The sequence below is a fragment of the Tympanuchus pallidicinctus genome, unplaced genomic scaffold (assembly GCF_026119805.1).
Source record: "Tympanuchus pallidicinctus isolate F22 unplaced genomic scaffold, pur_lepc_1.0 scaffold22, whole genome shotgun sequence".
Lineage (NCBI taxonomy): Eukaryota > Metazoa > Chordata > Aves > Galliformes > Phasianidae > Tympanuchus > Tympanuchus pallidicinctus.
Window position 1 is genome coordinate 42,438,429 of NW_026294739.1, and position 14,168 is coordinate 42,452,596.

Below are 14,168 nucleotides of genomic sequence, written 5' to 3' on the forward strand. Positions count from 1 at the left end.
GCGCTGCTCACCATGGAGCTTGACCTGGGCCCTTCCAACCTGAGCCCCATCGACGGGAGGGCGCTGCTGGTCAAGGCGACGCTGCTGGCTCTCATCTGCCTCTGCTTCCCATGCAGGAAAAGCAGTGGGCTGCAAGTGCCCCGAGCAAACCTGGGGCCCGAGACATCGCTACGCTTCCCACCAGTGAGAAACACTGGGCAGGAGAGGGCCCAAGCTGAGACGGGAGGAGAGAAAAGAAGGTGGATGAGAAGGAGGCTTCTTGCCACCGTCCTTGAGCAGAGGAGGAGTGGGCACTTCTTCCTCCACTGGAGACTACAGAGCCCAAGGAAGTGTGCAGCACCTCTCAGGAAGGCTTGGCAGAGGCGAGCGGTAGAGACTGACTACCTGTGGGGCTGGGGGAGCAGACGCTTCCTCCTCTGATCTCCCCGACACAAGCGCGCCCTGGGAGAGCCCCTGACGCCAATGCCTTTGGTGTGGGCCTGAAGCTCGTTCCACCATGACGAGTTGCTGGGGCCCAAAGGCAGCACGGGTGCAGGGGCTGGGGGAGGGCAGGCTCTGAGGCAGGCAGCATCTTGGAGAGGGTGCACGTGAGAGTTTGTCCGCGCTGTTGCAGTGTCCGGTCACTGCGGGTGAAACAGGTCCTGGCCAACCTGGAGACATACACAACGTGCCGCGAGGAGTGGAGGAAGATGGAGCAAAACAGGCTCCGGACCACCAGTGCCAAGGAGCTCCTCAGGTGCAAATAGCAGCAGTGTTGGGAGGGACTGCCTTCCCCTGACAGCCTGGTGCCATAGAGAGCAGCGCACTCCTGAGGCTGTGCCCTTAAGAGAGAGCTGCCTTCCAGTGCAGGAGATATCTGGGGGCGGAGGGACACGTGGCTGGGTTCTGCTGGGTCTTGGCTCTCTTTTTCTACCCCAGAAAGACCGTCCTTCCCTTGGTAGAGCACGGGCACCCAGGCATCTTGCCTGGGGGGCCCCTACCTGGCTGGGCCCAGCCCCAGACCAGTGAGCCGCCCATGCGTCATGGCAGTGGAGCTGGGCCCTTGGCCTGGGGGTGTCTCAGAGAGTACAGCAATTCTTTGGGTCCAGACCCTGCTGGAGGTGGGCAGGATGTCTCTCCCCTCTTCTCTGCAGGTCCAGAGCTCCAGAGAGACCAGAGAAAAGCACGAGGCCTTTGTGACAGAGCACAGCAAATAGGCACATTATGGCCGAGTCATACTACGCTCACCCACACCGCAGCAATGACCAACTGTCCTCAGAAATCCGGGAAGAAAACTCTCTAACTCCAGTGTGGTGTTAGAAAGTGGCATTCCTTTATTCCTCACGATACATACCGGGCAACATGACTTGAATTTTGACACTGACATCCCAGATGGAATAGCTGATGTTACAAACAGCCACTTCCCAGATGGAATAGCTAACGTTACAAACAACATGATGTTCAAACCGGTTTCTGGGGAGACCTCACTGTGGCCTGCCAGTACTTGAAGGGAGCATACAAACAGGAGGGGGAACGGCTGTTGACCCACGCTAGCTTAACCTGGTAATTTTCCGCTGTTCTCTACGCTCCGAAGCTTCGTATGCAGAGCAAGCAGCTCACAGTCATGGTGGGCAGAAATGGTTACAATTCCCTGACAGTTGTATAGTTTCTTTCTCCCGTGCATTCTGGAGATGTCCTCGGTTCTCAGCATGTCTTCTCATGCTACTTATTTTGCTCTGCAGCTTCTGCTCTGACTGGTCTTTCGTCTGTTCCCATGCTCCCAGGCAGGTGACGCTCCTTTGGCCTGCAGCCACAGTGTGAAGGTGAAGCACTGGCCTGCTCTTGTGCTCCACGGGAAGCAGGTGTGCTCCTGCTGCAAGCTCTGGAGGGGCTTTGCTGTTCTCTGGTCTTCTGCTCTGCCCACCGGGTTCTATCCTTCCCTGGCATGGCGGTGGGAGGGCCATCGGCACTTGTGGCAGCAAGAGTGGCACAGAGTTGCTTTCGGACCCCTCCTGCTCCAGCCTGCACGCCCACAGCCCCATCTGTGGGGGGCCCTGGCTCAACACCGGCTCTCTGCCCCTGAGCCAGGACGCGGCAGGAGCTGCCCATGCTTATTGCCGTAGTGGGATCTTCGCTGGTACTCTCCAACGCTCCTTTTCCCACACCTCCCTCCTCTCCTGGAGCTCGCGGTCATACTCCATCCTCCGGATGTAGCCTGGAGGAGTGGGGCAGAGGGATTCCTGGAAAGCAAGAGGGAGTCTTATTCAGCAGCAGGTAAACGCATGGATCTGCCTCCAAAGCAGAGGGGACTGCAGGTAAGGCAGAGGGATTTGGGAAGTCCCCCGGGAGGTGCCAAGGTCAGAGCAGGGCTCACTGTGCTTCCCGGTTAACTGCTGGGAAACTCTTGTTTTCCTTGCATTTTACAAATGCCTTACCAGGTAATTTCTGCTGCATCTTAAGTTCTCCTTTTTATCTGTTTTGGCAACCTCCCGCTCCCATGCAGCACGTGCTCTCCGCTGTTACGCAAGGGAGAAAAGAACACAAAAAGTACGTTTAGGAAAGTAACAAAAGGACAGCATTTTGGCTTGAGGTGTCACCAAAGAAGTGCTGCTGCCCACCACTGTGCAGCACTGCACGCTCAGCCTTGTCTCTGACAAGCACATAGCATCGAGGGCTGCATCTTTCTGGCCCTGAAGCCAGAGGAACAAGTTTCTTTCTTTAGTGTTTATGGAAAAAAGCATCTGTGCCCTGCACAGCCCCGTGCCCACACTACTTCTGGTGGGGCTAAGATCCCCCTACCTGGCTCAAGGCTGCCATCCTGGTCTTCCAGTCCTGCAGCTCTGCCCGCTCAGCCCTTTCTTTCTTTTCCTTCTCCTCCAGCATGGCTGCCCGCAGGCGATGTTGCTCTTGCTGCAAACACAGGTAGCAGACCTCCTGGGGACGCAGGCATGCAGTGCATGGAGTTAGTTTAGTATCAAGGCTTGAGGAGCTCCCGTGCTGCGTCCCAAGCCCTCTTGACTGCAGCGTCCTGCTGCTAATGCCATTAAAGTGAAGCCGTGGGGCACCAGCAAGGAGCCTCTTCCTTCCCGCAGTTGCCCCACGTTCCTTATTGTCCTTATTATATACTGCGGCAGGAGACTGATTTGTGTTGGTGACGAGGGACCAGAGAGAGACTGAGCAGCAATTCACCGCAGTGCAGCGGTGACAAGGGAACTCTGTACCTGTCCTACTCGCTGATGGTCTTTGCAAGCAGGAATTTCAGTTTTCTCCCTGCACTGGCGCACCTTTCTCCTCTTGCCCGCCTTTGAAGAGCTCCCCTCAATTGCTGGTAGCGCACTGAAAACACGAAACAGGCAGAGCTGGGACTCCAGCAAACACACCTGCATCTGCACTGCAGGCACAGGCTGGCAAGCCAGGCACTCGACGCCAGCAGACAGCTGTGCAGCAGTGCCACGCGGTTCCTGGGGCTTTCTGGAGCTGGCATTGCCACCAACCCCCAGCCCATGGGCCTGCTGCCGCCTTCCCACCGCTCACCTCTTTGGGCGCGGGGCTCCCAGTGCTGGCTGTGCTTGGGTGACATCGGCGGGCAGCTCCAGCACTGTCACCGGGGGCAGCCTCCGCTGGGCGTGCTTGCGGCTCCCTGCAGAAAGGAGACAGAAGGGCTCTGAGCTTCCAACCGCAGCTGCGCCTCGGGCAGCTCGAGATGGGAGCACTCTGCTGTCGGGGTGCTCTCTCAGCAGCAGTCCCGATAGACTTGCAGTCCTGTTCCTAGGCAGCCCGAGGCAAACCCTTTGTCTCGTGCAGCTCTGGCTGCGCAGAGCAGCCCTGTCCTCTGTGTATCCTCAGTATCCTGTGTGCCTCCTCAGGCCCTGTACCCTCGAGCGCCAGAGAGTATCCTTTTTCCTAGGACGCCCCATAGGAAGCAGGAGCTGCCGGGCAGTGCTGCAGCAGGCAGAGCCCCCTGCCTGACCCTGGGGTCATCAACTCTTGCGGGCACTGCGCAGGGACGCTGTCAGTGGCCATTGCATTACAGGGGTTTGGCCATCAGCTCCCAGCTGAATGGGGTCTGAGCACCTCTGCTGGGAGGTTCTGACAATCTCCCCAACACGTTATTCCTCATCGGATGAGGACACGTGGAATCTCTAGGACATACCAACTGCCTTCTGCAACCCGCGGGGCAGAGGTGGGCCTTCGGATGAGGGTGCACAGTCGTTCACCCATTCTCTCTCCATCATAAACACAGCCCGCCTCCGGCACAACAGGGCCCAGCGAGGTGCACCCAGCCACGGAGTGCAGTGGGGACTCAGCAGACCTACTGCAGCCTGGCCACGGTGCTGTCCCGGGGGGGGGGGGGGCCTCTTCCACAGCTGGCCCTGGGGACGGAGCCTCTGGGCTCAGCGCATTCAGCCATGTGGGAGACACCCCTCCATTCCAGCTACCACACAGGGCCCTGCCTCCCCTCGCCTGGCACCAAGAGTGCAGGGAAGCCTGGGCCGGGCCTTACCTGCTGCCCTGCCGTCTCCCTCACCCTCCTCAGCTTGACCTTCTTCCCCACGGAGTTTTCGGAGCAGCTTGGCTGACCCCTGGGTGCCAGATGGTGCGTGGGAAAACTCTGTCCTGGAACCAAGGTGGACACAGGGCTGGAGCTGACACGGAGCATCCCTGAGCCCCATCACATGCAGCAGCAAAATGCCCACCCGAGGCATGCGGCCCTGGGGCTCTGAAGAGTCGCCAGTGCCACCAACCCTCATCCCGCACCTGCCCCCCACCCTGCTGCTGCCTTCCCACAGCTCACCTCTTTGGACGCGGGGTGCTGGGTGCTGGCTCTCCTCGCAGGGCTTTGGTGGGCAGCGCCAGCAGAGTCAAAGGGGGCAGCCTCCGCTGGGCTGTGGGGTGCTTGCGACTCCCTGCAGGAAGGACACGGGGAGGGCTCTGAGCTTCCAACCTCAGCTGTGACTCGGGCAGCTCGGGATGGGAGCACTCTGCAGCAGCAGTCCCGATAGACTTGCCGTCCTGCTGCTAGGAGGCCTTTGGTCCTGTGGCAGCGCTCAAGGGAAGGAGCACTTGGCAAGGGATGCTTGGGGATGGGGCGGAGTGGGGAAGTGTCCTCCAAGCTCTGCACCTGGGAGGCAGCCTTGGCCTCCGTCCTCTGGTAGTGCGGAAACCTGCTGGCCCGTGTAGGGACTCATCCATTGCTTTACCTTCTTTCTCCTGCTCCTTATACACGTCTTCCCTGACTCCCCCTTCTTCAGCGTCAGACCTGGACTTCAGGCCTGCTAACAGCTGGCTGAAGATACCACTGGACAGAAAGTGAAAGGAAGTGAGGCTGACGGCAGTGTCTCACCCAGACCTGATGTACACCTGCACTCTAGCTGGGAAATGCCATCTGAAGGCCCCTCAGAGCCCATGCAGACAGCGCACCAGCACAGATTCTAACTGCCACGAGGACAAGGTCATGCCTTGCCCGCATCCACCTGCCCACGAGCCTCACTTGTCCATAGGAGTCCTTCTGTGCTTTTGATTCCCTTCTATAGCCCTGTCCCCTTTCTGATGGTGTGGTGGCTGTGTCTTTTGCTGGTGCAGGTACTTATCCTGGTAGCTCCGTGCACCTGTGGAAGAAGACACATAGAGCATCTCTGTGTGCATACAGACGTGGGAGGTGCAGACTTGCCTAGCCCCAACTTAGGACTTGGGCAGTTTTTACCTTCCTTCTCATCGGCTTCCTTGTCAGGGGAGAGCTCTCCGGCTTTTATTTCAGAGGGCAGCTTAATTTTAAACCTAGAAGAAGGAAGAAGACGCATGCTGGAAAAAACTTCCCCTAGCATCCAGAGACAGAGCCCCGCAGGCTGCCCTTAGAGCCACCAAGTCCCTCATCTCCCCAGTTCTCCACAAGGAAAGACTTAGAGGACGGTTCCTCTAACGCAGTGGATGCTTGGGAAGCTGCCTTTTGAAATGCTATTTGCTGTCCCTCAGCCAACAAAAGGAACGAGGAAGCGAGGCTCTGTAGGACAAGGTGCCAGAATTCCTTTCCAGGTCCAACCCATGGCGACAACAGAGCGCAGCCCCTCCTGCACATGGCTCCAGGTGAGGGTGTCCAGAGCATAGGAGAAGAGCGCTCTCATGGAGGTGACACGGAGCCCTTCCTCTAGGGGACCTGGCCTTGGGAGCAGGCGGTGTGCCAGCGTGGCCCTGCCAAACAGCAGCTGAGAAGCCAAGGACTACGCAAGCCCATGTACTCACCCTGGAAGCACACGGATGCCCCCGGGACACACATGGAAAGCAGCCGGTTCCCTGCCTGATAGCACACAGACCTCTGTCTGCGGGTTCTGCAAAGAGGACAGAGATGTGAGGGTGAGGCTGGGAAAGGATCCCCTGTCCCACAGGGCAGCAAGCCTGCCCAGTTCACGGCACGGCTGGCCTGAGAAAAGAGAGGACCTTGGAAAGAGAGCCGCAAGACGTTAGACTTACAGCGAGCAGACACTTCAGCGCAGCTCCTGTCTGATCAACGGCAAGGAGAAACTCCTCACGGTACCTCATTGTGAGGATCCGATTCCGGCTCATGAGAACCCCAATGCCCTTGAAAACAAGGTCGTAGTCCTCTCCCAGCCCTGCGCCCCAGCTGAAGAGGACCACGATGTCATTCACGCACTCCTTCACCAGCTTCTCTGGCAAGGATGTCTTCAGGGACAGCTGGGAATAGTCCAGGGGGACGACTTTGAGATCATCTAGGAAAGAGGAACAGAGTCAGGCAGGCAGCAACACGGCAGGCTGAAATAGGCCCTGAGGAGCCAGTGCTGCACTCCGGGCCAAACCCACAGCACTCTGAAGCCTGCGGGTCAGGTGCAAAGCACCTGCCTGGAGCTGCAGGGAGCTTTGGAGCTGGCAGGAATGCTGCTGTGTTTCTGAACAAGCTCTGGTGCCGACTGAACACAGAGCACCAGTTCCCTGGCAGTTTGGGTAAGAAAAAAAAAAAGCAGCTCCGAAGCATTTCCTCTGCAGGCACTTGTCCTCAACAGGACCATGGGGAGCCCACAACAAGGCAGGTCAGAGGGAGGGATACACTGCACGCAGTGCTGCCGTGAAGCCAGCACCCCCAGACAGACACTCTTTGCACATCTCATATGCAAAGGGTGTGCACCAGGTGAGATGTTCTCCTGGAGAGCAACCGCCAGCTTTCTCGGTCGCTCCTCCACAGCAAATTCACAGGCTGGCACCGTTGCAAGGGTCAGCAAAGCCTGTGCCAAGGCCTTACCAGGAATGTCGCTGTTGGTGTAGATGAGCCCCTGAGCCTGTGCCACTCGTTGTGACAGGTAGAACCTGGGGACAATCATGGGCCTGGTCCCCTCGCAGATGCGCTTTCTCAGGATGTAGAAAGTGCCAAGGACATCTACGGCCACACCCTGGAACCAGCAGAGAGCAGAGGAACACAGATGTAGGTTTGGATGGACAAACGTGCTCTGCCTGCTCCGGAGGTGCAGAGGAGAAGGAGGGCGCTCTTCCAAAAGCTTTGGGTCAGGGCCACCGACGAGAAGGCCGTGATTCTTTCTCTTTCCCTCATAACACAGAAGGAAAGGAAAAGCCAGACACCTCGGAGCTATGCGCAGACTTCAGGGTAGGGCGCTGAGCAATTGCAGAAGCCCTGAGAAGTGCCCCAGGCTTTCTGCTGGCTCCCGCCTTCCAGCAGGGAGGAATGGCAGTGGCCAGGAAGGTCTGAAGCCTCTTCTGGACAAATTCCCCACCGGCACCAGCTGCTGCAGAAGCAGCTCTGTCACACCTCAGTGACCCTCCGGGGGTTTCATCAGAGGGAACGGATGGGGTCGCTCGATGGCCCCGTGGATGGGGGGACTGCTGACAGCACAGAGATACCAGCACGCAGGAGGAAGGGGAGGGACATCCCACCTTTTTGAGGGCAAACTGCTGAAGCATGTACTCAGATGTACTGTCCCAAATGCTCATGACCTCTGAAAAGCAACAAGAGATGTGTCAGACGCTGAGCCTGCCACCCGCCTCCACCCTGAGACAGCATGGCTCGGTGGAAAGGGAAGGCCTAGGTCTCCATTGCAGGGCACTTCAGGTCTCTGGAGATGCAGGGGAGGTGCCAGTGCTATCAGCAGGACTCCTTCCTGTTCTTGTCCTTCTGCTCCCTTCCCTTTGGGTCCAGGGCTCACCTTTCCCAGGGACTTCCTCCCACTGCCCCCACCCCAGACAGACAGGGCCCCCACGACTTTTCCCCAGCTCATAATTCTGAGATCGGGTGTCCTGCACTGGCAGAAGGACTCCCAAAGCCCCTACCATCCAGGCTGAGCACTTGCAGCGCTGGCAGCTTGACAAAAGGAAACTGCATCGCTATTCACGGGCTTCCCACTTGGAAACTCCTCTGCACTCTCCAACCTCCTCCTCATCCACACTGCTGTGTGGCACACAGTGGAACAGGGCAGTGTGCCACAGCACCGTCATTGTGATGTAAGGTGCCCCCCCAAAGGAATCCAAGCAGCCACGCCTGGTTACCCACTGCTAGAGAGCAGACACCCTTTTCTGAGCCACCTCTCTTGAACAGCAGGCCCTGATTCTTGGTCACGATGATATGGATTCTGGTTTTGACTGCAACAGCGAGACTCGCACAGAGCCTCCAAATAACCGAGGCCCTTCACCTTTATTCAGGGCACTGCTCGTGACCTGGGCTCTCAGTTGGACCTTCTTAACGTGGCTGCCCCTTCCTGGTTCTGAAGCACTCTCCGTGCTCTCTTCTTCTCCATCCCCAGAGCCTGGAGAGTGGGGCTAGGGTCAGGGGACGTGGTGTCTCCTTTTTCCCCCAGGAGAGTGGAGGGCCCGGTGCCCCTCATTCTGCATGTTTGCCCTCCATCAGGTTGGAAGCCTACTTATATCTTCTTCAGCTTGCTGGGACCTAAGACAGGGCGGTGCATCTGCCCATGCCCCTGCACAGTACAAGGCATCGAGCTGCCTCTCCAGCTGCTGCGTATCTCTCGGCCTGGCAACTCCTTCCCACAGCCTGGTCAGAAGAGAGGAGAAGGCTCCAGGGAGACCTCACTGTGCCATTCCAGTACTTGAAGGGAGTGTATAAACAGGAGGGGGAAGGGCTGTTTACAGGGGTTAACAGTGATAGGACATCTCAACTAAAACAGGTGAGGTTTAGGTTGGATATGAGGAGGAAGTTCTTCACACAGAGGGTGGTGAGGCACTGGAACAGGTTGCCCAAAGGAGGCTGTGGATGCCCCATCCCTGCAGGCATTCGAGGCCAGGCATGATGTGGCTCTGGGCAGCCTGGTCCGGTGGCTGGCAGGCTGGTTGAAACTAGACAACCCTGAATGTCCTTTTCAACCCAGGCCATTCTACGCGTTTTGCCCTGAATTTGTCTGGACCACCTGCTTCCTCACTCCTGGTCCTTCGGTGGCCAAGCGTTGTGAAATGATGCTTAGAAGCTGAACACGTGCCCTCTTCCTATGGAGCATGCAAAAAGAGGTACATTCAGTACTGGTCGCTGGGACAGAGTTGCCTTTTTCTTCACCATGCTTGGTATGTTGGTATGTTCTGGCTCTAGACACCCGTGTCCTCGTCCAGTGGAAATATTGAGATCCAGAATGACTTTGATTATGGAAAAGTCCTACAAGTGGAAATGTACTTCCTATTTACTGTCATTTCTCTTATTTATTGCTTTGTTTCTTGAATTATTAATTTTTTTGTGCTTACTGTGCCGTACCTCTGCCTGCAGTTATTCGTGCACAGGGATACAGAGGGTGTTTAACGCAGCCCACCTGCACTGCCCGTGCCTGCCCTGTGAATGGCTGTGCGACTGACCCCAGGCAGGGCAGAGATGGATGTGTGGGAATGGAATTTTATTTCTGCATTTGATATTAAAAAGAGCAATTGTTTTGAAGAAGTACAACATAATGCATTTGTATTCTGTAACTTATCCTTAGAAATAGTCTATCTAAAAAGTAAAATACTGCGTATGTTAGCAGCGTGTTTTAGAAACATTATTACTGAATTATGTAATTCATTCTTTCTTGCAAAACTGTAATAGCTGTTAAATGTTCCAAACAACACGAGTATAGTGTGTTAGGAATTAGAAAACATATCCTAACAGAACAACTCTACAATAAGAAACTCCCAGCAAAAGAAGAACAGATTTAGCAAACATCAAAGATGTTAGGGCCTCTACACAAGGCCCGTCTGTCTCACTGCGTGAGAAGGTTGGGATGTGACAGGCAGGCACCAAGACACTCCCCTGCTCTAAGCTTATCTTTGTGGAAAGAAGGACAAGCAGATATCCGCAAAATAACGATCCGGTGTGGAATAAGTTAATTAATTAACTACAGATTCACGCTTTTGCAGCAAAAATTTATGTTTATCCTGCGTTCCCATGTTTAGTGAAATGTAACAGCATCTGCATCAAACACAGAGGAAGGAGTGTCTCAGTAATGTACATCACACACCAGCAAGGCTGCTAAGGATAGGTAACTCTTCTGAAACAGCTTCATCAAAACCTTACTGTATTAGCCTTGGTATCACCCAGAACTCATTCCATTACTGCTTTGAGGGGTCAGAGCCTGAACTCTATTAAAAGGCCACATGTCATCATGAAATCAGGCACACTTGATACAACCACACCACTAAGGCTCCTCTGCTCAACTTCACTGGTTCCCAATGCTCGCTTAAAAAATAAAGTCCACTGAGAGCATCAAACGCCAACACGTTTCTCAGTATCTGAACATCCCTGCCTTGTCCATCTCTGGCCAGCAGGACTAAATTCAAAGCAGTGCAAACCACCATTCCACACAAGTAGCTGTGTTTAATCCTGCAGATCAGAGCTCAATAAACACTGGCTCAGCACAAGTCACTCACAGAGAACAGGGGCTCTGCTACCACCAGCACCTGCTATACATCAGGAAGGAAAATGAACCGAGGAAAATGAACACAGCAGCATACAACTAAGAGCTCCTCGTGATTGTCAGCACTGAAAGGAAAGCAAGCTGAAGAAAAACCTCAGGTAAATTCATACAGGACAGCAAAGCAGTGAGGACAAAGGACTTGGACTGATCCTGAACTGAACGCATTAGAGAACAAGAGCCTTGAGAGGAGTAATTGGCTGTACAGGTGAACGATACGCAAGTCTGAAATAATGATTTCTTCAGAAGACTCCAGGGTGTTCCTCATCAAGACAAAGGACAGTACATAAAAATATCAGGATGGATATAAGTTGAAAATTCTTTTCAGCTGGCCTGGCATCCTGGGGCAAGCTGAAGACTAGACAGGACACCAACACAGGAAGAGAGAACTAACAGCACAGGGGGTGCCACAGAGAAACTGGAAAGTGACCAAATCTCTGCTCAGACTGCTGTGTGAGATAGAAAGCTGAGGGTGATACCTGCTGCCAATGAGAAGCACAGTGGAAGGACAGGACGGATGCCACCTGCAGCACAGACATTCACACCAGGGGCACAGTGCAGAACTACGATTCCAAAGTGATTATAAGGTTTTATTTAACAGTGCTGTGTGGGACGATTCAAGTGCTTCAAGCTCAAACAAGCTGCAAGTGATTGATTAATCCGTACATCTCAGTGACCTCAAAACCTGACGTCTTGGAAAAAATAAACAGAACAGACCATCTCAAATAGCAGATAATCAATCTACAGAACTTAATCCAGCAGGCAGTCCTGTGGCCAAATTCTGTGCTGGCAGCAGAGTCTTTTTATGACCATTAGGAACATTCCCAGTTACAGAGCTACCACAGCTTGGGCACAAAATACACAGACCCACCTGGGAAAACAGAAAATAAAGAAGCAACTTACCCTCCGCTCATCCAACTCCACTCTCACTTTAGAAGTGAAACTACAAGTTTAAATGCCAGGAAAAAACGAGGGAAAAAAATCACCTGGTATTTTCCAGGCAAACCACCAAGATCATAGAATCACATAATGTCCCAAGTTGTAAGGCATCCACAAGGACCATCAAGTCCAACCTGATGCTCCAGGAAGGACAACCCAAATGCAGATGGTCTTTAAGCTGCAGCAGCTTGCGACCAGGCCCACAGCCCTGGGGAGCCTGGCCACAACCACTGGTACCAGATGCAGCAAGCACAGGGAGCAGGCTGGTAGGTACAGCAAGCAGCAAAGACCAACCTGAGAGGGGGACTGCTTACAGAAATAAACCTGGGGCCTGCCTACAGAAAGCCCACACCTTTCACTCCAGTAAAGCTCCACCATTTTGACAGACAAAACACAAACTGCCATTTCACTTCTCATGGCTTTTCCCTGAACTCCCAAACAAGCAGTTCCTTCAGGTCCCCTATCGCACTGCAACTGCTCATAATCAATAATCAAGATTATTTCTTTCACGACATAAGCAGCTCACTTCTGCTTGGTGGCAATTACTTCCATTCCCATTGCGTCCCTTCATGTGAGAAAAATCGCAGCTGGCTTTCTGACAGCCTCCTGCATGATTCCCCCAAAAGCACCCTGTATTTATTCTGAAGAGTGAAAGAAAGGAAGGTTCATGGAAATGGGCACACAAGGCTTGCAAGAGCTGCAGTGCTCCAGATCAGAGACAGGACCATCACAGTGCCAAAATACAGTTTATCACTAAAGGAAACATTTCAGAGCATATTCACAACTTCTGCATCAGCTGTTATGATTCAGCATATCCAGCTTTCTTATTGTTCAGTTGGAGAAGGCAGATGCTCTCACACATCAATCAGCAAGCACCTGCGTGAGCCAGCCCTCTGCTTTTCACGACAGACATCGCTACTGCCGGCTCTGACACCTTACCAGGAGATGCTTCAGTTCATTAACGTGGACTTCATTCCTTCCATCAGCAGCTACTCCTGAACTGACCTTCATTCATACAGTGACACCACCAACTTCCAGCATGAGCTAGCCTGCAAAACACAGAAAAGAGAGCAGGATGACAAATAACACAGAGATAACACATGTTAATATTCACGAACAAAAGAAGTAACAATACAGAAGGGCAGCTGCAGCAACACAGCAGTACATAAAGAAATGAAAACCTGGCCCAGCCCCAAGGCCCCACCTCCAGATGCCTCATTCAGCAGAGATCCATCATCTCAGCAACCACCCACTACCCAACCCGCCAGCGTTCCTGTGACCTGCCATCAGCTGATGAGACAGAAGTAAGATCACCATGATTTTCCAAGCCACGAGATGGGCCAGGACCCCACAAGAGGATTCACAATACTTTAGATGGTTCCTCATGAAGGCAGAGTGGAGGACCATCGCCTCCCTTGCCCTGCTGCCCACCGCTCTTTTGTTGCAGTCCAGAATACTGTTGGCTTTCTGGGCTACCAGCACACACTGCTGACACAGGTAAAGTTTTTTGTCTCCCAGGGAAGCCCAAGAGCTTCTTGGCAGGGCTGCTGTCCAGGAGTTCTCCCACCATTTAGTAGTTGTGCTCTAGAATCCTGCCTTCAGGCATAAAAGCCAGGGAAGCATTGCTGGTGAAGACAGTGGCACAGAAACCATGAGGTACATCAGCCCTCTCTGCTCCTGTGCTTATTAACACAACAGTAGGTCCGCACCATCCCTGTCTACTCTTTCACTTGTAAGGAAACTCTATCAGCTGGAGCCCTCACACTCCTCTGCAAGTATCAGGTCCATGTCAGGTGAAAGCAGCCAAAGCTGACCCTGACTATCACAGCCCTGACCAGCTCCCTGTCGGCCAGTGTGAGACCCAGCTGAGGAAAACAGTGAGTTTGGGATATTAGAGTTGGGCCGGCACGAGAACACATCCCCACACACCCCCCACTGCGGCTTGTAAGAACAACTTGGAGTGGGAGAAAGAGCTGGGGGCTGGAGCCTCCCGCTGTGATGTGAAGGGTGCAGTGCTTGTGAATGGGGATGGGACGGACATTGGAAGTGAGAACAGCCGGCATCTGCAGAGCTGGGGAAACCCGATATCCAGTGTGAGCACTGGAAGCCTGGGGAGAGAAGGGGGTGAAACTGAAATATAATGTTAGTAATGGCTGTGATGATGGGAGTTTGAAAAGTGAAAAGGGTTTGGGAAGAACAAACTGAGGAAGGCAAAGTTGAGCAAGGTTAACAGGGATGTCCTCACCTAGAAGAAGAGGTAAGAGGAGCCTGGAAGGACTCAGGGAGAGTTCCACCCTGCCAGGGCCGAAAGCAGCAGGGGAAGCAGGCTGAAGAGGTTTATTT

General features: G+C 54.0%; 1 protein-coding gene across 1 annotated transcript; it reads right to left on the reverse strand.

Annotated features, from left to right (window-relative positions):
* Positions 1-1,290: 1,290 nt before the first annotated feature.
* On the reverse strand, positions 1,291-13,689 carry LOC128082505 (coiled-coil domain-containing protein 81-like). The gene is made up of 15 exons (XM_052686678.1): positions 12,765-13,689; positions 7,879-7,940; positions 7,232-7,379; positions 6,448-6,704; positions 6,220-6,305; positions 5,684-5,757; positions 5,471-5,588; positions 5,181-5,278; positions 4,775-4,886; positions 4,484-4,596; positions 3,514-3,619; positions 3,201-3,315; positions 2,779-2,913; positions 2,415-2,495; positions 1,291-2,219 (listed from the first exon to the last, which is right to left on the reverse strand). The coding sequence occupies exons 2-15, from the start codon at positions 7,933-7,935 to the stop codon at positions 2,091-2,093; spliced, it is 1,629 nt and encodes a 542-aa protein (XP_052542638.1). The 5' UTR covers positions 7,936-7,940; positions 12,765-13,689; the 3' UTR covers positions 1,291-2,090.
* Between the last annotated feature and the right edge of the window lie 479 nt (positions 13,690-14,168).

What these genes read in the sequence shown, in the direction of transcription:
- LOC128082505 (XM_052686678.1), bottom strand. Translation starts at nt 7,935, where the DNA reads ATGAGCATTTGGGACAGTACATCTGAGTACATGCTTCAGCAGTTTGCC. An exon ending in GGAAGCCGATGAGAAGGAAG is followed by an intron (nt 5,589 to 5,683) that starts GTAAAAACTGCC and finishes CTTCTTCCACAG; the next exon opens with GTGCACGGAGCTACCAGGAT. An exon ending in AGAAGGACTCCTATGGACAA is followed by an intron (nt 5,279 to 5,470) that starts GTGAGGCTCGTG and finishes CTTTCTGTCCAG; the next exon opens with TGGTATCTTCAGCCAGCTGT.